Source organism: Drosophila navojoa, chromosome 4, assembly GCF_054131105.1.
Source record: "Drosophila navojoa isolate 15081-1374.11 chromosome 4, UAZ_NAV_1.0, whole genome shotgun sequence".
NCBI classification, from domain to species: domain Eukaryota; kingdom Metazoa; phylum Arthropoda; class Insecta; order Diptera; family Drosophilidae; genus Drosophila; species Drosophila navojoa.
The window spans coordinates 14,154,602-14,178,173 of NC_142892.1; the positions used below are offsets into that span (position 1 = coordinate 14,154,602).

The following is a 23,572-nucleotide window of genomic DNA, read 5'->3' on the forward strand; positions in this document are numbered from 1 at the left end:
TTGTTTTTATAAACTATATATATGTATATATATATATATTCACGTATGTATTTTGAATTTACAATTGCTATGCTTGGTATTTGATTTTTGCGTTTCCGTTTATATTATTTTTATTATGCATCTATATTGTTTGTGTATATAAGTATTGTATATAGGAATAATTGTTTTTGTTAATCTTCTATGTTTTTACTCTACTGTTACTTTCAGTGTTGTGCTTGTATGTGTATTTATTATGTATTATAAATGTTTGTTCACTCAACTTATACTCTATATGCTATAGTTGATGTGTATATGCATATTAGGGAACTTTCTTGGGAGGTCTTTGATTTATTTTTGAATTTTGGTGTTGCACTTATTATCTATCTTAATTCTCTACACTGTATATAGATATATGTATATATATATTTATATTATGCTTGTTTAACTTTTGGAAAACAAAGGGAAAATTAATTTTCGGAAACCGAAGCACGATCTACAAATATATATATCTCTATAGATAGGCCAAGTGTTGCCATATGAACTGCTTCTTATTGGATTTCCTATGTTGCTTACTAACTGGAATTGCATTCTAATTACCTTTATGTTCATTTCAAATTGTTACACTAACTTTTTCTCTATGTTACTCATATTTTCATTATAATTTAGCACTTAGTTTTGACTTTATTACTTAGCATCATTTCGCTTAACAATTTTCCTCATTTTGTGTATAATTTTGTTTGTTTTTGTTTTTATTTTTCGTTTTGAAGACACAACAGTTACTGGTCCAGTTCCAGGAAGTATATGTAATATGTATTCGTGTGTAAGTGTATTTCTTGTTGTTGCTGCTCTTATTATTGTTGTTGTTGCTGTGCAACACCTCTGCAACTGCTAAAGATTGCTTTTACCGTGACACATAACTGTATGGCGATTCGCTCTGCTGTGGTGTGGCTGCTGTTAACGCAGCAAAGGCGTGTTGTGGGCGCGGCGCTTGCGTAATCAATGAATGCTGCGGTGCTGTTCCAATTGGCTGAGATGCTTGGGAAGTAGAATCGAACGTTGTTAGATCGATACTTGTTGCTATGCAAAAGGAGAGGAAAATAAGAACAAAATGGGCTTAAAATATGTTCATAACAGTGGTGCAAAAACTACTAATTTTCGGAATGTAAGTGTTGTTATAAACTAATATTTAAGAAAACTATCGCAAGGAAAATTTAACGAACATGGTTTACCAGCCGCATGAAGTCGATTATAAAGGTTCTTGCGTTTCTTTTTTAAAAGTGCATCCAAATTGTAGCTCTCCGATCCGGCTCTAATAAAGTAAAATTAAAATATATCATTTTAATTCACGAATATAGTTTTGTCAAATTTGCTCACTTGTCCGGTCGTCCATTCCCCAGCAACTCTTTAAATGCCACATAGATCTTGTTTAGCGTCAGATTGGATAGCCCCTGGCCCAGATATCGTACAAATTTAAGTTGTTCACATTTGGATAAAGCGCTCTCGTGGAAGTCCAAAAAGGGTCGATGATCGGATATCTGATATTCCTAAATTATCAATAAAAAAATAAATGGAAATCGGTTAAATAATGCGTTTTATTTAAGGGGGTCGGCTAGAGTTTTGTTCTATGCTCTAGGAATGAAGGTGAAATTTTGAAAACTACTGAAATTCATAATGAATAATGCCAATGTGTATATATTCATTTATATATAGCCAATTATGTTAGAGGATCGAGGCTCAAGAACAAATCTCCGCTGAACACAACAGCCAAAGGCTCTGGCTATTTGGGAGGAGCACGTCGTCGATACACAATTGCTCACATTGCAGAACTTGATGAAATTCTCGATGAGTATGCACTTTTCATAATTGCTCAGACATTGCTGGCTACTACTCTGTATACCGAACTGTTTCAATAGCTCCTGCTTCTTGGGCGGCAGGCGGCTGATGTGAGTGCAGACGCCATCTTCGATGCGATGCGTCTCATGCACATTGAAATTCTCATAGATGATCAACTGTTCGAGTGCACGTGGCGGCGGTCCTAGTGGCGGCAACGACGGTGGCGGTAACAGGGACATCGACGCCGGCGCCACACAGCTATAACGTGTGTCCAAGGATTGAGAAGAAGCGGCTGCTGCTGCTGCTGGTACATAGTTGTTAACAGTGTTGCTGCTGTTACTGGTGCTGCTGCTACTGCTGTTAACACTGCTGCTGCTGCTGCTGCTGTTGTTGTTGTTGCTGGTGCTATTGGTGCTGCTGGTGCTGCTATTGCTGGCAAACTCGAGCGTGCCGTCATTGGCGGCCGCCATGTTCTTGAGGTCTACAAGAGAGAGTTGCATTTTTATAGTTGGAGAGAGTGAGAGAGAGAAAGGGAACACGACGACCGAATGCTAAAGAGATGTGACGCTTGGCTAGCACAAATGCAGGCAAACGCGAGAGCAGGCTAAATAAAAAAGTCAACATATTTTTGTTCTTTTTTGCTATGTATGTATATATATGTATATTTGTTGTTGAAAACAAAATTTCGCTTTATATGTTTTGTATATATGTAGAGGTTGTATATATATATAATAGTATATATGTATATATATATATTTAGGATGGGTTTTGCACATATATATTATTTGTTTCTGGCTTACTAAAATATATATTCATTACTATATATATGTCTAAATAATATTACTTTCAATAGTTGCGCATTAGCTTGATTCTCTATAATGACAGTTTACATGTGTTTTTTGTGTGTTTGTAATTGTAATAATCTCTTTTCAAGGAATAACATTGCATAGTTTAGGGCGCGTTTATCGTCCAACAATTTAGTCGTATAACATAATACATATTAAAAAATTTGGCAATAAGCGTGTAAAATTAGACTACAAACGAAATACATATGCTAAGAGCAAAACAGAAGACTTTGTAAATGGGACAGAGACAACGTGGTAATAATATAAAATAAAACCGAATGGTGTAAATAGAAGAGTTAAAAGCTAATAATAGTTGCTGGGGCATCCGTGATTAATTTCCTCTTTTTATTTGTAGGTAGCTGGAGCCGCCAAGGATTGTCAACAGGTGGCGCCATTGCCGCCATATTTGGCGCCACGCCGACGCCAGTCTCACATATTGGGCGGCAGCGCATGTGGCGGCGGCGGTGGCGGTGGCTGAGCTGATGTTGGGGGCGCCGTTGGCGCCACCTGTTGGCCAAAGCCGTGCGGCGCTGCCATATGAGCGTGCGGATGTTGATGCTGATGCTGATGTGGATGCGGATGTGGATGCGAATGTGCATGTGAATGCGGATGTGGTGGCGGCAGGTTGTAGTGCGGATGATGCGGATGTGCGTAGGCAAAGTGGTGCGGATGCGGATGCGAATGTTGCTGTGGATGGGGATGTGAATGTGGGTGTGGATGCGGATAGTGATGTGGATGCGGTGGCGCATGATGCAGATGCTGTGGATGCTGTTGCTGATGATGATGCGGCGTCAGGGGTGGTCCACGCGTAGGCGTGGATGATTGTTGTTGCTGCTGCTGCTGCTGTTGTTGTTGTTGTTGCAGGTGATGCGATGCATGTTGTTGCATTAGATGCGTATGTGGCTGGCTAGCTGGCGTTGTGGGCGTGCCAGGCCTGGGCAGGGGCGTGCCATTGGGCGCTGTTACTAATGGTGACTGCGACTGCGGCTGCGGCTGCGGCTGAGGCTGCGACTGCGACTGCGCTGCTTGCTGCGTGTGTAAATGTGTGCTACTGTTGCCTGTTGCGTGAGAGTTGTTGTTGTTTGGTGTTGTTGTTGGTGTTGTTGATGCGGCTGGTGCTGTTGGGGCTGCTATGGGCGATGATGGCGCTGATTCGCATTGCTCGTGTGTTTGTTTCAACTGTGTTGATGTTGTTGTGTTGGTCTTGTTACTGTTGTTGTTGTTGTTGTTGTTGGTATTTTCGCCTAGTGATTGAAAAGCGTATGCGTGTAAAAAGAAGTAGAAGAAGAAGAACACAAACAAATTGAAAGTCAAAAATTAAAAAATTATTTTCTTGCTTGTTTTTTTTTTTTTGTTTTTCTTCGATTTCGATAGAGCAAAGATAGGCAGCCAATTATTTATTTCAGATTTTTTTCTTTTTCATTTTTAGTTTTGTTTTTCATTTTTCGAGAGAGCGAAACAGAAAGTGCATATGAAGAACCAAAAAAGAATATATATAGAGCAAATGAGACATGTGAAATGAGAAAAGTGCAAAAATAGAAGAAAAAGAACATATCAAAAACTTAAAAAAAAAATTAAAATAGAAATTTGGTTTTTGGTTTTTGTGTATATATTTTTAAAATTTAGCACATTTTCGCTTGAAACTATTTTTGAGGTTATTTTTATTTCTTTTTCTCTTTTATTTAGCTATATTTATATAGTCTTTTTTCGCCTGTCTTTAAATATTTTTTTCGTTGCTGCATTTGCACTATAAAAATGTTGTATATATTTGGAGATGGGAGAGAGAGGTTCAGAGTGTCTTACCAGCTGTTGTGTTGGCCAGGAAGCGCTTGGTCTTATCGAGTATATAAGGCAGATTGTAGCCATCCTTGGTATAGCTATAGAATATTTTTAGATATATACATATATATATATTTACTGATATGCAGATTGCAAACTTACATTTCTGTGCGTTTGGTGCAAAATAGATTTTTAAAATTGCTATAAATGCAGAAGAGTGTAAACGTTGGCAATCCTTGTCCCAAATAGCGTGCGAATTTGATTTGCTCAGGTTTGTTGAGGCCACATTGATTTAAGGACAACCAGGGTCGATGATCCTTAATATCGTATTCCTAAAAAGAAAAAATATATAGATATATGTGAAATATATGTATATGTATTTACTTATACTCTTAAAAGTATGCTATATAAAACATGGTACAAAACATCCTTTTTGACCATAACTTATGTTTTTATAATATACATATTACAATAAAATATAGTCTTGTTTTTCTCTTATTTTTGGTATTTCATTAATAGTCACATGGTTAGACTCCGGCAGAAGGAATATTTATGTATATAATCTGAGTACAAATCTAATGCATGTACACTGAACTCGTTGTGGCCTCAGAAAGTATTCATTATATGCCTTATAAAACATCCTTTATACCTAGACAAACATTTGTTACTTATTAAGGCCGAAGGAAACCTTTTTTGATTAAATAAAATATTCACATGCCAAGTTGCTGTCTAGAAATGAAATCCTCTTTTAGCTGAACCCCTATTTTCATACATATTATAAAGCTGAAACTCATTTCCTGCATATAAATGTTTCTATATATTAGATATAACTTATATACTTGTACATATATTTAGCTAAGCCCAACCACCGAGTGGAAAACACACACATTTACATAAATATGTATGTATGCATATATATACCTATACTAATGCAAATGAAAACTTTGCCCACTACTAATCAAAACTTATAATTCGTGTACAACAAAAAGTTGAAAACGAAAATTTCACAAAAGCCAAAAACTTGCAGACCCCAAAATGCAAACACAATCATAGAAAGGACTCTGCGCCTAAAAGCATGCCATACACACAATCCCACACAAACACATGCAGCCCCATTCCCAGCCCCAGCCCCACACTCACACACACTCGCACAATGTATATTTTATAGTGTAAAAATATAAAATAAAGCAAAAACGGGAAAGAGAAAGGCACCAACAGCAGCAGCAGCGAGCGCAAACCCAAATAGAAAAGCAAACAACATTTTCAATGAAGCCATTTTCAACAATGTTGGCAAGAGAAGAGCGGGGCACAAAGTGGAACTTGTGGGAGCTAAAAGGGTTGTCGCCTGCCCATGGGCTTGGGTGTGTGTGCGTGTGTGTTTAAATAGGCGCAGCAGCTTGACGGACGTCTGTGCCTGTGTCCGTATTCGTGTCTATGTGCCTGTCCCTGTGCATGTGTGTGTGTGTACTTTGAGAGAGTCAACAAGCATCGCCGAGTCGTGCTCGTATGCTCGTTCGTCGACAGCGACAGCGACGTCGACGTTAAAACTTATCAACGTCCTCATAATCAGCGCGACGCCAACGTTACCCACCCAAAGCATCAGCCTGCCGACTTCTAAGCATATATGGCAACGCTGTCGAAAATGCCCTCATGGGTGTGTGTGCATGTACTTATAACTGTACATGTGTTTGCATGTGTGCATACATTTGGGGTTTTGATTATGTTAAAAATCAATAGAGCAAAAAGGAGTGACGACGCCCAGCCATAGAGTACTAGCATGCTGCAGCAGTAGAAAGAGCACGAAGAGGAGCAAGTCAAATTTACCAAAATACTTAAAGCTTGACTTTATGATTGTGTGTGTATGTCAAATTATGAGCGAAAGAGAGAGAGAGAGAGAGATTTTCAGAGCACGAGTAACCAATTCAACGCCTTTTCAATGATGACAGGCCCCTTCAGAGGTGTTGGCCGTGAGGAGGGCAGCGTGACGGTGACGACTCATTAACAGCAGCATGCGTGCAAGAGAGAAAGAAAAAGGAAGAAAGACCACAAAAATGAGAGAGTAATATAGGTGAGAGAGCCGAGCTTGGCTGTCAAGCCAAGTGTTGCTGTTGCTGTCTCCGCCTGATTGTTTTGGCTGCAGCGGTGCGTGGGCGGAAACGGGAGGGGTAGAGTTTTGTGTGTTTACATTCCTATAGCCGCTTAACTGTTTCAAAAAAAAAGTAAAAACAAAAGAGAAACAAGCAGAAAGAATGTAGGCAGCAATGGCAATGTGTTGCGGCATTGTGCTCTTGCTTTTCCTTTTATTGTTTTGACTGTTTTTTTTGTCTCTTCTTTTTTTTTGCAACTTATTGACAGCACGCAGACTGTGTTTGTGTTTGTGCGTGTCTGTGCGTGACGTATCCTGCCAAGCTCTCTGGCTTCGTGTGTGTGTGTTTGTATGTGGCTGTGTGTTTATGTGTGGCGGCTTGCGGTTGTTGTCTGTGGTGTGTGTGAGTTCTGTCTATGCGTGTGTGTATGTGGTGTGATGCAGCTTGTTGTTGTTTTTATTGAGACAAGTGTGAATTGTTTTTCTTTCTGTTTCTGTTTTCCTGCTTGTGCGTGCAACAACAGTTGTTCGTGCTGCCGTCGCCTGACAATGATTTTTTGATTTTTGAGGGTTGCGTGTGCGCCCCAGTGTGGTTATGTGTGCGTGTGTGTGAGGGGAGGCAACAATTTTCACACTTTCACTCTTTGCGTTTAACAGGTTTTTAACAACAATTTGAGCGACGCACGTGTGAAAAAGGGTTGTAAACGACTCATTAATTATTGCCCATATAGTCGTTTGCCTTAACATTCGTAGGTGAACTTCTTTGGACCCTTAATTAACGTGCCGAACATAACCTCATATTTTGCTAGTCAACTAAATTTAAATATGAATGTAAATATTTCACATTTTTGGCAACAATCTGCATATGCTCATACCCTTCTGTGTAACCCCTTGTATTCGCCTCGTTATACAACACTAATTTAATGCGGCCCCAAAGGCGGCAAAAACGACGCATAAACCTAAATATTTTATATCCATATGAATATGTGTGTATGTTGACAGTGGATGCAGATACAAATACATACATATACAGATATTATATATAGTCATCATATAAGTTTGGCAAGTACAGTTATTCGTATATATGTGAGTATGTATTTACATTGTAATTTATATCCGTATGTATGTATGTGTATATAATTTAAAATTATAATCAATGTACATGGGTTTCACAGTTGCTGTTTCTGTGTGAGCGCGTAAATTGTGCGAGCCCGAGACATTGTACCTGCCCTAGCCAAACGCCCAACGTCCTGCGGCCCCCTATACGACCCGTTCTCATCCGCGGCTCTGTACCTTACACACCCAAAAATATATATGTATCTGTACATACATACATGCATACATACACACAGATTGGCAAACTTATTGCATATGTGTATTGGTGACTGCGCTGCTACTGCATGCGCATTTAGTAGCCTTCAACGACGCCGCTAGGGTACCACACACCTAAAATATACGTACATATAAACAAACATACACACATACACGAATACATACAAGCACACGAAAGGACATACGAAGGCAACTCAATGGACAGTCCAACAAACGCCCCAAGTAACTTGATGATTGTATGTATGTAACACAAGAGAGAATGTGTGCGAGCGTGTGAGTAAGAGAGAGACAGAGAGAGCGAGAGAGAGAAAGAGAGGGGCGCATATACAATTACTCAATAGCGCCCGCTTGAGCTTTTTGGGGGTTGCCAGACCCACTTACCCACACATAACTATACACACACACATACATATACAAAACTTTGTAGTTTGAGCAGGCAGCTATCGCTGCCACCGCCACCGCCTCTTCCGCTACCACTGCCGCCGCTGATGCTCCCTGTAAGTAAAGTTCTTACTGGCAAAGGAGTGAACGCTGGTGAGAGTTAGAGAGAGAAAGAGCGCAACAATTTTGAGTTAAACTGGAAGGGAGAGCAGAACGACAACATCAAAGCTAGGCATCTTAAAACTAAAATGTTGTAATAGCGGCCGAAGGGCCGAGAAAGCAGCCATGTTGAAATAAGGTTAGGCTCTAGCTACTGCTCATGTTGTTGTACTTGCTCTTGTTGTTGTTGCTGTTCCTGTATTATGCCATCAATGCCGTTTTGTACATATGTAGTTTGAGCGTGTGGGTTGTGCGGGTGCTGCTTCGACCAAATCTAGTTGATTGTGTATGTGTGTGGTTGAGTATGTGTGCGTTCCGATAAAGCTGAGCGTAATGAGCATGTGTCAGTGTGTGAGAGTTGGGAGGGTTGCCTAGCATAGTGTTGAAAAGGCGCCAAATGTGTTGGAGTGAGTTGTCTGTATATATCTCTGTATGTATGTATATTTATGTGTGTGTGTTTACATACAAATGTACATGCTTATGTTTGGCTGTATGTAGGTGTTTAGAATACACAGGCACACATTGGTGCCACACATGATTACAGTTGTATTTGTATGCTGAATTTGTGGTTGGCCCCGCTCTGTCGACGCCAGCGTCTCTGCTGCTGTTATTACAATTTATAATGACATTCGTTGGATGAGCATGTGTGTGTGTGCGAGGGAGTATGGGTTTGATATATGTACATATGTATGTATGTGGGCGGCATATAATAGAGTGAGAAATGCGCTTGTGTAAAGGATATGAACGGTGTATCCGCGTTATGAATATATATAAATATATATGCATATGTACATATGTATATATTCAGATGTAGGTATATATCTATAAATTTATATAAGTGTCATATGTATATTTTGTATATGTTAGCGAAAATCAAATTCTATTCATATACATATATATATATTTGTATCTGGCATATGTACTATAATGACAGAGCGAATGTTGAACAGTAATTGAAATTGAAAAAAAAATGAATCTCATATTGTTGGATTTGTTTAATTAAGCTACATATCTGCATCTGCATCTATCTATAGAATTCTATGAAAAGAACAGCTGTTGTATTGTCTATGTGGTATTTATACATTCGTATATATTATATACCCAGTTATTTAACAAGCTCACCTCGCAAAATTTGATAAAATTTTCGACCACAATCGATTTATCCGTCAATGTCATTTGGCCCGTGAATCGTACACCCAACTGCTTGAGTGTATCCTTCTTCTTTGACGGCAGCTTGTTCATGTGCTGGAAGATGCCCTCCTCTACCTTATGCGAGGGATGCACATCGAAGTTCTCCTTGATCACAAAGCTACCTAAAAGCTTGGGCGCCCCACCAGCGCCAGAAGCCGCCGAGCATCCTGATCCACCCAACAGTCCACCGAATTCTGCTGCACTGCCGCAATGCTCCTCCGAGGAGGTATTTGAATTGGAAGCATTCAGATGAGAGTTGGGAAAGGCAAGTAACTCCAGCGAGGACGACTCATTTGAATTGGAGCCATTCGAGCCGTTCGAGGTGCTCGTTAAGTGTTGCAGCTCAAAGATTGTTTGCTTCGAGTCGTGATCAAAGACGGCGTCCAGGGCGGAGGTGCTGGCGTCCAGGCTATTGGAAGAGCGCGATACGGAAGATAGCAGCGCGGCGACTTTACGGGAGGCCGAACGTGATTTTTGCGATGGGTTTGCCGAGTCCAGATCCAATAAACCCACACTGCAGCTACCACTGCCACCAGCACCACCAGCAGTGGCGCTCCCTGGCGGCGGTGTTGTAATCCTGCCCGCTCCAATCAATTTACTGCTCTTCTCTGCCGGTGCTGCCAATGCGGCGCTGTCAACTGCGTCGCTGCTGACGTTGACGCCGACAGCGCTATTGCTGCTACTGACACCGCTGCTGCTGCCGCTGCTGGGCGTAAAGTCCGTAGAGTGGCGCAGATATTTGATAAACTCAAAGGAACCATCGAAATGCTGAGCGTTGGCAGCAGCGGCAGAGGCGGGCACGTGTCCGTTTGGCGTTGCCACCGCTGTCGGCCAACGGTTGTTGAGCAACGGTGTGCTTAGCACTGCCGGCGTTTCCGCAGCTTCACGCTGCGCCGACTGCAACTGCAACGTCGCTGCCGTTTCGAATCCGAGCTCTGCTCCTCCGACGCCGATGCCATTTGTGCATGAATACTGTGATTGTGGTTGTTGTTGTTGTAGTTGCTGCTGCTGTTGTTGCTGTTGCGTTGACTGAGCAAACACTTGAAATTCTTCGAAATTTGTACATTTCAACTCGCCATTGCTCAAGTACTTGGAAAACTCTGAAGGATCGTTCAAGGAGTTGAGAAAGAATGAGCTAAAATTGCTCGATATGCAGGACATTTTTATATTATTTTTTCTTCTTTCAGTTGTTGCTAATACTGTATATATAATAACGCTTATAAATATATATGTATGTGTATATATGTATGTATTTTTTTTATTATATTTTGTTTAAAGCTGCTCCTTTTGCTTAATTATAGTAGTAGTAGTTGTTGTTGAAAATGATGGCACATTGAATGTTGTTCACTTTTATTTATTTTCTGCTGCTTAAATTCTTTTTCTTTTCCGTTTGCTTTTTATTTGCGCAGCCTAACTGTTAATAATTTACACACACACGCACACATACAGCTGCATATCTGCGCTGCCGCGGCCACTGCGCTGCTACTGCTGCTTGCTGATGTTTCGAAATTTACTTTTAGTTTTCCATTTCCAGCGTTTTTCTTGCGTTCATATTTTATTACAATTTTCCCCCACACACACATTCACAAGAAAAACATTACTTGCACATGTGTATGTGTGTGTATGTGTATATAAATTTTTCTTCTTATTATAGCAAAAGCAAAGTGTAATTTATTATTCTTATAGCTTGCTCCGCTGCTGCTGCTGCCTCTGCCACTGTCTCTTTCTCTGCCTCTCTCACTGCCTTTCGCTCCTTGAGACGGCGACGCGGCCTTTTCACCGTATGTGGTCGCTTCTTGTTGTTGTTGTTGTTGTTGCTGTAGCACTGTCTTGGCTAGCATGTGCACATGTGTGTGTGTGTATGAATATGTGTGAGCGTGTGTGTACGTTCAATTGCCTGCCACTGCCATTGCCCCTGCTCCACACTCAAAACTATCGCGGGCTCTTTCGCTCACACACAAACACATAGCATATGCACTGCTTCTGCCAACGGCGGCTGCGGCGCGTGTGTTGCCCTGCAAATAGGCGGCGATTTCAAACTGGTCTCTGCGCCGTCTTTTGGCTATCTTATTATAATAATTCCTTTTTTCGATTGCTTTATATTTTTGCACTATTTTTCACTTGATTATGCTTCCTTCTTCGTGATACATTCGTTTCAAAACATATACTTTATGCATATATACACACACGTTCGTATACAATCACAAACATAAGTTAGCGAGGTGCGGTCGCGACGTTTTGGTTTATATTTCGTTTTCCTCTTACTTTACTTTCAAAACAAATGCCGCCCATACGCTGTGTTGTGCCGTCGCCTAGCGGAAAACGGACAACGGAAAATCTTCTGTTGTATTTTCACCGCTGCCTTGTGGGAGCAATGCGACGTAACCGTACCGCACTCGAATGAGAACTGAGCGGAAAACTGAGCGCGCTAGTTAATCTGTGCATGTTCTCTCTCACCATCTCAAAGACATGTTCGCTCTCTATCTCTCTCTCTCTCTCTCTCGCTCTTTCAGTGCGCTCAAATCATGTACATACATATGTGTGCGTACTTAAGATTGAATATGTGTGTGTAGCGCGCGCTCCTTGTAGTTGTAATCAAAATCAGTTGTTCGTTGTTGTTGCTGATTTGTTGTTGTTGTAGTTGTTGTAGACGTGCCTCAGCGACTAGGAAACGTGTATTTCTTCCTGTGACAGGCTGCTTTTGCTCTTTTTAACCCTTCCATATAAACCTGATTTAATCTTTGATTATTATGCCTGCTTGCGTTGTTGTTGCTCTTGGCGCTGCCGCTGCGGCTGCTGCTTTGGAGGATTATGGTTGCCTTTCCTTTGCTATTTTCGAAAATTCCACTAAATTATCCGTTGTGTTGACGATATATACGCGTGTATGTGTGCAGGTAAAACAGTTCATTTGCCTAGAGTTGCCACACACTGCAACATTAAGCGAGACCACCTGGAAAGCAGAGAACAATTTCTTGTGTTAGTTGTTCCATGTTTTAGGTATTTTTCATTTACAATATTTTCTTAAAACGCAGCAGGCTAGTTTCGACACATTTAAAATAAATGGTTTGCAAGCGAGAGCAACGGAGCAGGTAGCAGGTAAAGAGATACCCAAGGCCACAACAAAAACATAAAGCATGGGTGCAATTTGCGCATGCTGACAACCCTGGCAGAGTCACTAAATAGGATAAGCACCCACACATCCTCCTCTCGCCCTTCTTCCGCTCTATTACTAAAAACTTAAGCCGCATCGCGACTTTTAGCAAAAATTTATGGCCATTTAAAATTTTGTGCAAAGAATTTTTATAGTTGTTTTATGCATATATGTACATCCATAAATACATATATATTTTTATTTTAAATATATTATAGATACATTTTTGTATACAGCTATGTTCATTCGCCTTTGTTCAATAAATATAATTGCTATTGCAGACGGGTTTAATTATAAATAGAGCGCGGCAGGGAAGTCATCAATTAAGCAACAAGAAAAAAATAAACGAACACTTTGGCTGATTATAATTACCTTTTTGGCTTCTGCTGCTAGTCATGTATTTTTTGGCACAATTTTGTATTTAAATTTTTAACGTGCTTTCATTCGACTTTAATAGGCACACAGACACTATTTCATTTTCGATGTTACAACACACTTTTCATATGTATGTGGGTAATTTTTCAATTAATTTTAATTATAAACTTAATTAGGAAATCAATGAACGAATGCGAACGGAACAAACAAACACAATTGGGGAAAAGTCGCACCAACAAGTGCGAGCGAGCGAATGCATAACTAGAACGGTGCGGCAACAAAAACAATGACAACAATACTCAAGTGCGCTGCGCATACAATAAAAACATCAGTGTTATGTGCCCCCAGTTAGTTTACTGTTCAAATAACATTTATTGTGGTGTCGTTATGAAGGAAAGAACGGATGGTAAAAGAGAAATGTAGTTTAACAGAATGCGCCAACAGGAACTGTTACGAACCACTTTGCAACTGCTGTGAAGAATATCAGTTTCAGCTGAAAATAAATTAAATTAACTCACATTTAGCTTTTTATATTTATTTTATTTCATACACTTAATTTTTCATTTTTAATTTTTAAAAATATTATAAAATTTTAAATTTACAAACAGCTGATATACTTTCGATAGCTATCGATTGGGTTTCTTATATTGTGGTATAGGCGCAAAACGTGCGCAAACCACAATAAGTAAAAACTCTTCACAATGAAGTTCTTTATAAAAAGTATTAGTAAAAATTCCGGACGCCTTGGTCAGTTGCGGATTAAGGACAGCAAGGAGCTAGAAACGCCGCTACTACTGCAAACAACAAAAGGCGGCAGCATTCCATACTTAAGCGCCGATGTTTTCGGAATGGTCACCCAAGAGCAACAAGTGCTGCAGTTGACATTATGCACTATGGATCAAATGGCCGAGTCTTTGGCACAGTGGAACCGGAGCCTGGGCGCCTATGTAGGCTATCCTGAGTACAATACACTGTTGCTGTTGCGCGATCCTTGCGAAGCCACACCAACGGGTGGCAATGATCGTGATGTGGTTCCACTTTTCACACGACGAGGCAAGGAGTCTTTAACCGTGGAACGTTATTTGCAGCTGGTGTCCAGCTTTGCGCCGGATGTGTATCAAGGCTTGTGTGATGCGGACACTAATCCAGAGAGCACTAAGAAGCGAGTACAAAAATCGGTGGATCGAACCGAACGTTTTATGGAGCACTGCTACAAGCAGCATAGAGAACTGGATAGATTGAAAGACTCGACGCTTCTTGCGCCAATTGTGGGCGGTTACAACACATATGCCCGCACACAGTCCATTAAGCATGCACGCGAACAGCCAAAGGGAAGCTACGGTGGCTACATATTTGAAGGATTCCACACCAATGGGTTACCTGCCACGAGTCTGAGTCCATCACAACTGCTGCCCATTGTTGAACATTGTCTGCAACAGCTTGAGGAAGAGTTGCCACGCCTGATGCCAGGTCCTTTTACACCTGTGCTAATGTTGGAGCTAATACGCTTGGGCGTCGATGTATTTGACACCTCCTACGCTTACTGTGCAGCCGTTAATTATAAGGCGCTGACTTTTAGTTACACTATTGATAAGAAAGAACATTCTGCATTTCTGGATGTTACGGATGAGGCGATTAAGGAGGAGTTTAAGCCTATGCTAGAAGGTTGCAAATGCTTGGCCTGCCAGAAACATACGCGCGCCTACGTGCATCATCTATACAAGACGAATGAGCTGCTGGGTCCGATTCTGCTAATGATGTAAGATTGAACCTGCCTTTACTTAGTTCTGTAATGACATTTTTATTTGACCAAACAGCCACAATTTGCATCATTACATGGGCTTCTTTGATGTAATACGCCAAAGCATTGCAATGGATCAATTGCCATCACTTCTGGATTATGTGAGACGGCAAAATATGCCAAACGATGTCAACTATTGCATTGAACCCAATACCAAAGTAGTGGGTAAGGCGGCCATGGGCAAAGGTTTTATCACAGCAGCCAATTAGCTGTCTTACATGATCAAAGGCTTAAAATAAACTGGAACTACTTGAAACATTTTTATATCAAAATAGGCCATAGAGTACTGTTGCTGCCATCGATGATGCGTTTTGTCTGCCTATAAGCGGTTTCGAAAGCATCACCAGTCAGATCCTTGATTCTATCGATCACTACTTGCTCTGTCAGACTCTGCAGTTTCTCCTCATCTGCAATTGTATATAACAATTGATTTAGTGGTATATATAATGCTATATACTATCTATCTACTTACCACCCACAGGTAGAAAGCCGACCAACTCGCAGAAGCCGACATTGAATACGCATGCATCCTTGTTTACACAATATTTCGATCGCACAAAAAGGAATACACGCAAATCATTTGTTTTTCGGTCGTGTGTCATGAATAGATTGTGTGGCAACTGGTTGTTGCATAGCCATTCCGTGATTTGATGAATTTGCTGAACCTTTTCCTTCAAATCATCCTCACTCTCCTTACCGTCAAATACAAAACAAATCGCTTCCGTGGGTTCCTTATTTTTCAGGCGATAAACATAGTTCCCTGCCAAAGGCTTCAGTTCCACATTGTCAATGTATAGGTTGCGTGGTATGTGCAGCAGATGGAAATGTAAATGATTCACTGAAGCCAAAGCACCTGGACTATTATATCCCAGACGCATGTTTGGATCAGTGATATTCCGCATAAATGTAATGCAGAAGTTGAGTGCCGAGCAGGTGATTCGTTGAACTAGTTCCTTTTTCACTTCCGGGCAGATGAGCGTATGGTATTTGGTAATGGGACTCTTGTTGATAATCATCTGCACCTCTGCGTTGTCTCTCTCCTCATCTATAGTCATCATGACCTCCATAGCATCCACTTTGTTAAAATTAAATTGTTTGGGCCGAAATGTGGGACTTAAGCTCTCAATGGTTTGTGGTACGCGTCTTTTCAATGTGCGATCCGCATTTAACTAAAAAACAAAATTAACTAAATAATTATTATTTCTAAGATTATTTGGACACTCACCTCTGCATAGAAACCACATTTGCCTGGCAGTTTGCGTCCAGGTCTGGACTCTTGGAGCTGATAGGCAAATAGGCCGGGGATATCGTGCAACTGCATCCAGCGCACTTTGAGTGCATTTAAATAATGTTGTGCCTTGGAATCCAGAGTCGTCTCGTACTTTGCCTTGCTAACATGTCGTGTGCGTTTCTTTGGCTCCATATCACCAACAATAACGGCGAATTGCAGCAGGGCTACCACACTAAAAAACTGCCTGTTGCTTTTGATTACCTTCGATGCATTTTCTCTGACATTTTCATATAATTCACGGGAAATAATACGATTTTGGCTTAAAATTTGTTTGGCCGTGTGAAATATCCAAGACATGTTGGTCACTAAAGAAGCCTAAATAAAAAGTATTGTTTTTAATCAATTTGTATACATTTTGATGAATGCGACAACTCTGGACATGCCAGCTGTTTACTTTTTAATTTGTTTTTCTCATTAGATAAACAAATTTTTGATTGTAAATTATGGAAAACGTTAAATTTGTACGCGGTTCCTGTGAACGGTTTTGTCCCGATGCAGAAGCTAAAATGTAAGCAGAGATTTGAAATTGGTGTTTAATCTTGAATACAGTTTTTCTTTAAGGCGCATACAAAAGAAGTTGCTGAACTTCTTTGAATACAAAGATGGTCAAAAACATGTACCCGGCGTTTTGGTCAAGGAGTTTACACGTTCCGCAGCTGATGCAAAGGTGCCAAACGCCAGGGATATGCGCACTGAGCCTTGCCTAACGAGAACAGTTGAATATCTCCTTAAAGAGTAAGAATCCTTATTATTTGGCCTAATGTTGAAATTAATTTAAAATATCTTAGCATATTTATGGATGAACGCAAGCCATATCATTTCGTCTATGATTTTATATTCGATCGGTTGCGAAGTGTGCGGCGGGAAATAGTCATACAGCAGTACAACGCCCGACAGACCATTCGTCTTATTGAGCCGATGATCATGTTTATGGCTTACAGCCGCTATCGTCTGTGTGAGGAGTCAATCGATAAATTTGATCCGAAAATATGCAATCAGCATTTGCAGGAATGCCTGAATGTTGTACTCTGCTCTTACGATGAGCTGGATGAGGAGTCACAGAGTTTGACTAAGAAGCCAACCATACGTGAAGCAGAGCGACGTTACTTTATCGAGGCACTGTATCAAATTTTCAACTTGGGCACACCAGAAGCTCTAGTTCGTGGGTTAACGCTGCCCATCCAAGTGCGAGAGAACGAAATCTTTAAGTTGGCGTTTGGTATCTGCTTGAACTATCATCAAGGAAATTTTTATCGTGTCATTAAGGGTCTGCCGAAATTGCCGCATATCATTTGTGCAGTGGCTGGTGCCAAGCTGCAGACAATACGAAGGTGAATTAGTAATTCTTAATTTACATATATATTTCTATTGATTTTATTTCTATTTCTTTCAGACGCCTCTTGGAAATATTTACGCATGCCTACAATAGTAAACAGCTTACGGTACCGACTGGGTACTTGTTGCGTTTGACTTTGCTAGAGCCCAAATCGCTAAATGAACAATGTAGACATTATAATATAGCCCAAACTTCCGATCGCAAGGCTGTGCATTTTATTAAGACTGATTTTAAGATCGATGCTGAGACAATAAAAGCGCATCGAGAAACTTTTATTGATGAGAAATTGTCCCGTACTTATCTGCCCGAGGTATTACTGTTAAAAAAATTATGGATATGATCTCATGTTGTATAAATTATTCATTAAATGCATCTAAAAGTAGCCACTTAGTTTTCATTTAATAGCCGGTCTAAGAGCACTGATTAATGCTAAAAGGCAGCTCGTGAGGCAACCCTGTTATAGTATTTATCGTTATCGACTATTAGTATTAATAATAAATAATAATATACAATATTAAAACCGCTGCCGCCTGTGCTACATATATATTTAGCACCGTTTTTTTGTTGCGTTATTAAAAATGTAGAACACCAATTAATTACAGTTCACAACCCCGGTTGGACCCCAGTTGCACACACATATGTATACATAAAGCGCGCACAGGGCTGCATTTTGTTGTCATCGGTCTGCTGTCACTAACACCAACAAAAGTTGTACGCAAGAGAAAGTGCTTGAGCCATTTTGGAAAATACAATTCCGCCATATTTACCGGCAAAATTCAAAATATTTACATTGCTAATAAATATTTAGCGGCACATCAATCAGGTTGTGCTTTAAACGGGCCGTGTGACAACGCGAACGGACCAAAAAACGACAAATTTGACAGACAACGTCTGCCACTGCCGCTGCTGCCGTCGACGCAGCGCCCCACGCACCGATGTCAATAGGACAGCAGTAGAGAATACAAACAACGCCAACAACCACAGCGACTGGCACCGAAATTGGCCATCGGGTATGTTTAATGATATTCTAAAATAATTTGCTCTCTAATTGGCAATTTTCAGTGGGTCCCCATCTACAGACGCATATACACACGAGCGCGCGCGCCTACATATACAACAACTTGTACACACAAACACATACAGACGCGCGTAGTTATACAAACACACTCACACATTGAGGCGTACGTGAACGAAACAAACACGCCAAAACGATGACAAGTCATCATCAAGGCGGCAATTTTCAAGCCAGAGCGCCGCCAATCGTAAAAAATCTATCACTGGCCGCAGCCGCAGTACCGCTGCCTCTGCCTCTGTCGCTACCGCTGTCCCTGCCGATGTCGATGTCTGCCTCCTCATCCTCTTCCTCCTCAGTTCACAATCATAATACAAACACAACGTCGCCGTTGTATTTCACACACATTCTGCCTCCGACGACGGCAATTGTGGAGAATCAGCATCCGTACAGCACCGACTTGGATGGTACGGAACATATGGGCAGTGCCGGAGACAACGAAAGTTTCCTGATCGAAGAGATCATTGATGATTATGATGAAGATGCCAATATTGTTGTAGACACTGGCGAGTTTTTCGTATCTGGCGATGTCTATGAGTTCTGTTCGGTGGACCGCATAGATATGGGCATGGCCACAGCAGACGCCCTGCCGCCGCCAATAATAATGCAGCAACAGGAGCAGGATAGCGATGATGAGGATGATGGCCAAGAAGTGGATGGTGAGATGCGATTATCATCGGGCGACGAAGACGATGAAACGCCGATCATGCAACGGGATACAAATGCCTTTGAAATAGCCTCAGAAATGTTAACAACAATTGAGTCAACAGCAGCAACTATTAAAGAGGAGCAGCTGGAAAATGACTACTATATGAAGTCCACTGATGATTCCAATAGCTGTCACGTACAGGACTTTAAGCCATTTGGCAGACCGCAACGTCAAGCCAATAACATAAGCAACAACCACAATAACCACAACATCAACGGCCATGGCCATGGTCACGGCACTGCGAAGCGTTGGAAGCAGACGAAAGTGCCTATACGAATCACACAAGATCAGTTCAATGTGACGCTTTGGTCATCCCTCAATTCGGAAGATGAGGATGAAGAGGAATTGGATTTGGATGAGCAACATGCAGCCGATCAGCAGGCCCTGGCAGCACCTCAAGTAATCAGCAGTACAACGAACAGAACTAACGAAATGCCAAAGCTAATCATTGACGAGCATATGATGCATCACGATGTGCTCAGCGATGGTATCGGCAATGAGTATGTCATATTGCCAGATCCATTCAGTGCGGCTGCTGTCACAGACGTCGAGGAGGTGGTGAATGCATTTATGGCCGACGGAGATGATGTGAAGGAGCAGGAAGACGAGGAGGACAGCCAATCGCTAAGCGAACAATATCAACTGGATGAGGCCTATGGCAGCATTGAATTAATTGAGAATATGCCACAACCTGTTGAACTAATGGCAGCGCCTGTAACAACGTCTGCAACAGTACCAACAGCAGCAGCAGCAGCCGTGGCAGTAGCAACAAAGGCAGTGCCCAAGTTGGTACTGCAGAACAGCAGCACAAATGTTCGGCTGAAAGCAAACAATAATAATATGAATAATAAAGCCACAAAACGTCAGTTGACCACGCAACCTCCGCCTCTGGTGCCAGCAAATAACAGCAACAACAGTAACAGTAACACCGGCAGCGGCGGCGGCGGCAGCAGTAGTTGTGGTAATGGACAGCAACAGCAATTACATCAACGTGCAGCCGCACTAGCCACAATGCCGCCCACGGATGAGGACGAGGAGCCCAAGTTTCGGTGCACCCATCGTGGCTGTAATAAGGAATTTCGGAATCACTCGGCCATGCGCAAGCATATGCATACGCACGGACCGCGCGGTCATGTATGCAACGTCTGCGGCAAGAGTTTTGTGGAGAGCTCAAAGCTGAAGCGCCATCAACTGGTGCACACTGGAGAGAAGCCATTCGAGTGCACGTTCGAGGGCTGCGGTAAGCGCTTTTCGTTGGATTTCAATTTGCGAACGCATGTGCGGATTCACACTGGAGATCGGCCATATCATTGCCCCATCGATGGCTGCTCCAAGTGCTTTGCCCAGTCCACAAATCTTAAGTCGCACATGTTGACGCACACGAAACCCAAACGCAAATGGCCTCGAGCCCCGCAGGTGAGCAGCAAATCTCCATTGGTGGCGCGATACGGACGGCTGGAATTTGGCGAAGATCCCACGCTGGTCTATGTGGAGTCCAACGAGGAGCTAGCGTCGGTGCTGCTGGATAGCACGTCGACACCTTCCTAACAAGCAATGCCGCTGGCTGTTGTATTCTGAATTTGGGATGCAACTAGTAGCTTCTGTGTGTGTCTGTACAGTTAGTAGTAAGAAACAGCGTTAGTTATCTAAGCGGGCTTTGGCACAGAACGGGTTTAGGGCAAAGGAGAGGAGCACATGGTGCCCCCAGCCTGCTCTAAGCTCAACTGCTGTTTGCTACTTGGTCCACAAACAAACAAACAAAAAACTAGCTGCTAAGTTTTAATGCTATTGAGAATTATAAGTTTTGATGAAGTTGATTGGAATGCCCGGCACGATGGTCAAAAAGTTATAGAATTTAGTTTTTTGTATGCGTTTAAGTATTTAAGTATGTAAGCCCCTACAATATATACCCAACAACTCTCCCACCCAGTCCCACGCCTTTCCCTGGCATCTAGCATCCCAAATCCTGCTGTGAAATGCTATTAGCATTTTGATTCTAATCGTAACTCTTAAATGTGTGGCCACTCGAATAACAAAAAGCTGCACACAATTTTTCTATAAAAATCTTACAAATACAATTACTATTTAATACACACATAAACATTTAATAACAAATAGGCTATATATATTTTTGTAATGAAATTGTAACATTTAGTGCATTGAAGTGCAAAAGTAAAGTATATAAAACAAAAATCAAACAAACAAAAATAAACTGAGATAACGTCAATTAATTGCCCATGCCTCGATAAAAGGCTTATCGTAGATTGGGAATGGACTATTTAGTTAGAAATGATATTATCAATTATCAATTCAAAGTTTACAGCTTTTATTTGAACGTGCAATGCTAAAGCTTATTTCTAAATTAGCCTAAAAAGAACTGTGCAATTGGTACTTTAAAAGGCAAAACATATCGATTCCGATCCTTATGCGTTATAAAGCTTGGTCACATTTATAGTTAGGCAGAATTCATGCGAGATAGGAATACGCTGAGTTTATGTGTTTGATCTTTTTCTACAATATATGTATGTATATATATATTATGTATTCGCTCTGTAGTTAAATTGGACATCGAAGCGCTCTAATATTTGTAGAAAGTGTATTAACTTCCAAATACTTTTATGTGACTTTGATGCCCGCAGTTTGTGGCACAGCAGGCAAAATGTTTCCAATCGGCGTGTACTTAAATAGATTTCCAGTCAAAGAAAGCAGCACAGAGTAGTTGAAGTACCAGAACACGCAGAACAGAATCATAAATATGGCGTCTGTGGGAATGGAATTAGTGGAACGAAGGAAACGGTGGTCAATAATTACTTGAAATGAGCCATAACGAATCACTGTCGGAGATTGTTGGATTATTACTTACGTATTGTTACACGCTCCCATTTTTCGACTACATAGAGCTCAGTCACCTGGTGCCAAATAGAAACGTGCACAATGATAAAAAAGAATAAATAATTATATGGACATAGATAAACACATTAGTATGTGCGTGTGTGCACTATAGCATCACTACATAAATTAAAATTGAATATCTCAATATTCACATATATTACTCACCATTAGATAGCGAAACCACCAGTAATTGGCAAAATTGGCAATGTTATTAAGCATATTGTCGAATATCAGCTAAAAGCACTTCAAGATCGCAGCAACAAAAGCAAACAACTGTAATTGAGTGGTATGACCAATTAATTGTTTAATCTTAATACTAAATGGCTTAGTGTTGACAACGTACAAAATGCCCCGGCTACTAAGTCAATGCCACACAGCTCGATACAAATTGTCATCGTTATCGTCATCGTGAACAGCTGTTTTCGCTTTTTGTTACTTGCTTAAATTTAAAATGACGAATAACATCGTTAAAGTCTTACAGCGCTCCCAGTTAAGTCACAGCCAAGCGGATGTGAAGCATTTTATCTATATACACAGCAAGTGGTTAGAAAATGTGACTGAGCTGGAATTATTGCTCACAACGAGTAATAACAGTTATAGAGCGACTTTGAAGCATGATGAAATTAAGAGCGCTGCGGAAGAACTGGAGCAACCCTATGACGAGTTCTTTGCGGAATGTAAAAAGGCTCTTGTAACACAATTGGGTCTGCCTGGATTCGACTACGAATTGGATGAGCAGCAGCCCTGCTTTAAGCTCTTCAAGTGCACTGGCTATGAGACTCTTTACATAGATCTGCCTCTGCGGAAGGCATCAAATTGCTATCAAATGCTAGATGCAGCCATTGAAAGTGCACAACGAGCACCTGCTGCCCAAGCCTCTACTACTGGTGAAACTAGTGAGCAGTACAACGAACTGCGCACACAATACGATCAGTATATTAAGGACACCAAATTATACAAAAAGAAACTGCTTCAGAAATTCATATTGCTAATGAATAGTAAGAAGGAGCGGATTGAGGAACTGGAGCGAAAGCTGGAGCAATGCAATAATGTTACAGCTAATGCAGACACCATTGAAGAGCCTGACCAAATTGAAGACGATGATGACGATGACTACGGTGGTGAGACGCAAGTCATGTCCCAAAGGGAACTCATGCACGAGCGACAAAAAAAAGCCCAAAACAAAGAGTAAGCTAAGCATTCCATAGAAAGTCCAACAAATAATATCACCTATGGTATTGTATTTTAGTTTTACCTGTGGCTTTTACATTTAATGTAATGGAATTTTATAATAAACGTTGCTGAATATTTGTATAAACTTTCCCTCAATGCCAAAAAGCTAAAATATTTTCCACTGATG

General features: G+C 41.1%; 7 protein-coding genes across 12 annotated transcripts; 4 read left to right on the plus strand and 3 right to left on the minus strand.

Annotated features, from left to right (window-relative positions):
- Nucleotides 1–450: 450 nt before the first annotated feature.
- Nucleotides 451–13,476, minus strand: LOC108651934 (uncharacterized). Of its 6 annotated transcripts, none has more exons than XM_018101879.3 (8): nt 13,109–13,476; nt 9,517–12,535; nt 4,599–4,768; nt 4,461–4,534; nt 1,797–2,293; nt 1,354–1,523; nt 1,209–1,288; nt 451–1,056 (listed from the first exon to the last, which is right to left on the minus strand). In XM_018101879.3, the coding sequence occupies exons 2-8, from the start codon at nt 10,744–10,746 to the stop codon at nt 881–883; spliced, it is 2,397 nt and encodes a 798-aa protein (XP_017957368.1). In that variant the 5' UTR covers nt 10,747–12,535; nt 13,109–13,476; the 3' UTR covers nt 451–880. The 6 variants fall into 6 exon arrangements, 4 of the variants coding, with proteins under 4 accessions (XP_017957368.1, XP_089116222.1, XP_089116224.1 ...); XM_089260096.1 differs by having other exon boundaries at nt 1,200–1,288; XR_016196788.1 differs by lacking the exon at nt 451–1,056 and having other exon boundaries at nt 1,882–2,293; nt 13,109–13,475.
- Nucleotides 13,477–13,720: 244 nt separating this feature from the next.
- Nucleotides 13,721–16,437, plus strand: LOC108652375 (queuine tRNA-ribosyltransferase accessory subunit 2). Its single transcript, XM_018102547.3, has 2 exons — nt 13,721–14,870; nt 14,929–16,437. The coding sequence occupies exons 1-2, from the start codon at nt 13,813–13,815 to the stop codon at nt 15,119–15,121; spliced, it is 1,251 nt and encodes a 416-aa protein (XP_017958036.1). The 5' UTR covers nt 13,721–13,812; the 3' UTR covers nt 15,122–16,437.
- LOC108652377 (GDP-D-glucose phosphorylase 1) lies at nt 15,160–16,500 on the minus strand. The gene is made up of 3 exons (XM_018102548.3): nt 16,138–16,500; nt 15,385–16,081; nt 15,160–15,319 (listed from the first exon to the last, which is right to left on the minus strand). The coding sequence occupies exons 1-3, from the start codon at nt 16,498–16,500 to the stop codon at nt 15,174–15,176; spliced, it is 1,206 nt and encodes a 401-aa protein (XP_017958037.1). The 3' UTR covers nt 15,160–15,173.
- A 71-nt stretch (nt 16,501–16,571) lies between these two features.
- Nucleotides 16,572–17,921, plus strand: LOC108652378 (germinal-center associated nuclear protein). The gene is made up of 4 exons (XM_018102549.3): nt 16,572–16,711; nt 16,765–16,938; nt 16,992–17,534; nt 17,597–17,921. The coding sequence occupies exons 1-4, from the start codon at nt 16,647–16,649 to the stop codon at nt 17,877–17,879; spliced, it is 1,065 nt and encodes a 354-aa protein (XP_017958038.1). The 5' UTR covers nt 16,572–16,646; the 3' UTR covers nt 17,880–17,921.
- A 158-nt stretch (nt 17,922–18,079) lies between these two features.
- Nucleotides 18,080–21,528, plus strand: phol (pleiohomeotic like). The gene is made up of 2 exons (XM_018100080.3): nt 18,080–18,549; nt 18,602–21,528. Exon 2 carries the CDS (start codon nt 18,751–18,753, stop codon nt 20,866–20,868), a length of 2,118 nt encoding a protein of 705 aa, XP_017955569.1. The 5' UTR covers nt 18,080–18,549; nt 18,602–18,750; the 3' UTR covers nt 20,869–21,528.
- On the minus strand, nt 21,424–22,546 carry ghi (ghiberti). The gene is made up of 3 exons (XM_018100109.3): nt 22,378–22,546; nt 22,184–22,229; nt 21,424–22,082 (listed from the first exon to the last, which is right to left on the minus strand). Exons 1-3 carry the CDS (start codon nt 22,429–22,431, stop codon nt 21,937–21,939), a joined length of 246 nt encoding a protein of 81 aa, XP_017955598.1. The 5' UTR covers nt 22,432–22,546; the 3' UTR covers nt 21,424–21,936.
- Nucleotides 22,547–22,639: 93 nt separating this feature from the next.
- Nucleotides 22,640–23,557, plus strand: LOC108650810 (uncharacterized). Its single transcript, XM_018100099.3, has one exon. It carries the CDS (start codon nt 22,664–22,666, stop codon nt 23,402–23,404), a length of 741 nt encoding a protein of 246 aa, XP_017955588.1. The 5' UTR covers nt 22,640–22,663; the 3' UTR covers nt 23,405–23,557.
- Nucleotides 23,558–23,572: the final 15 nt, after the last annotated feature.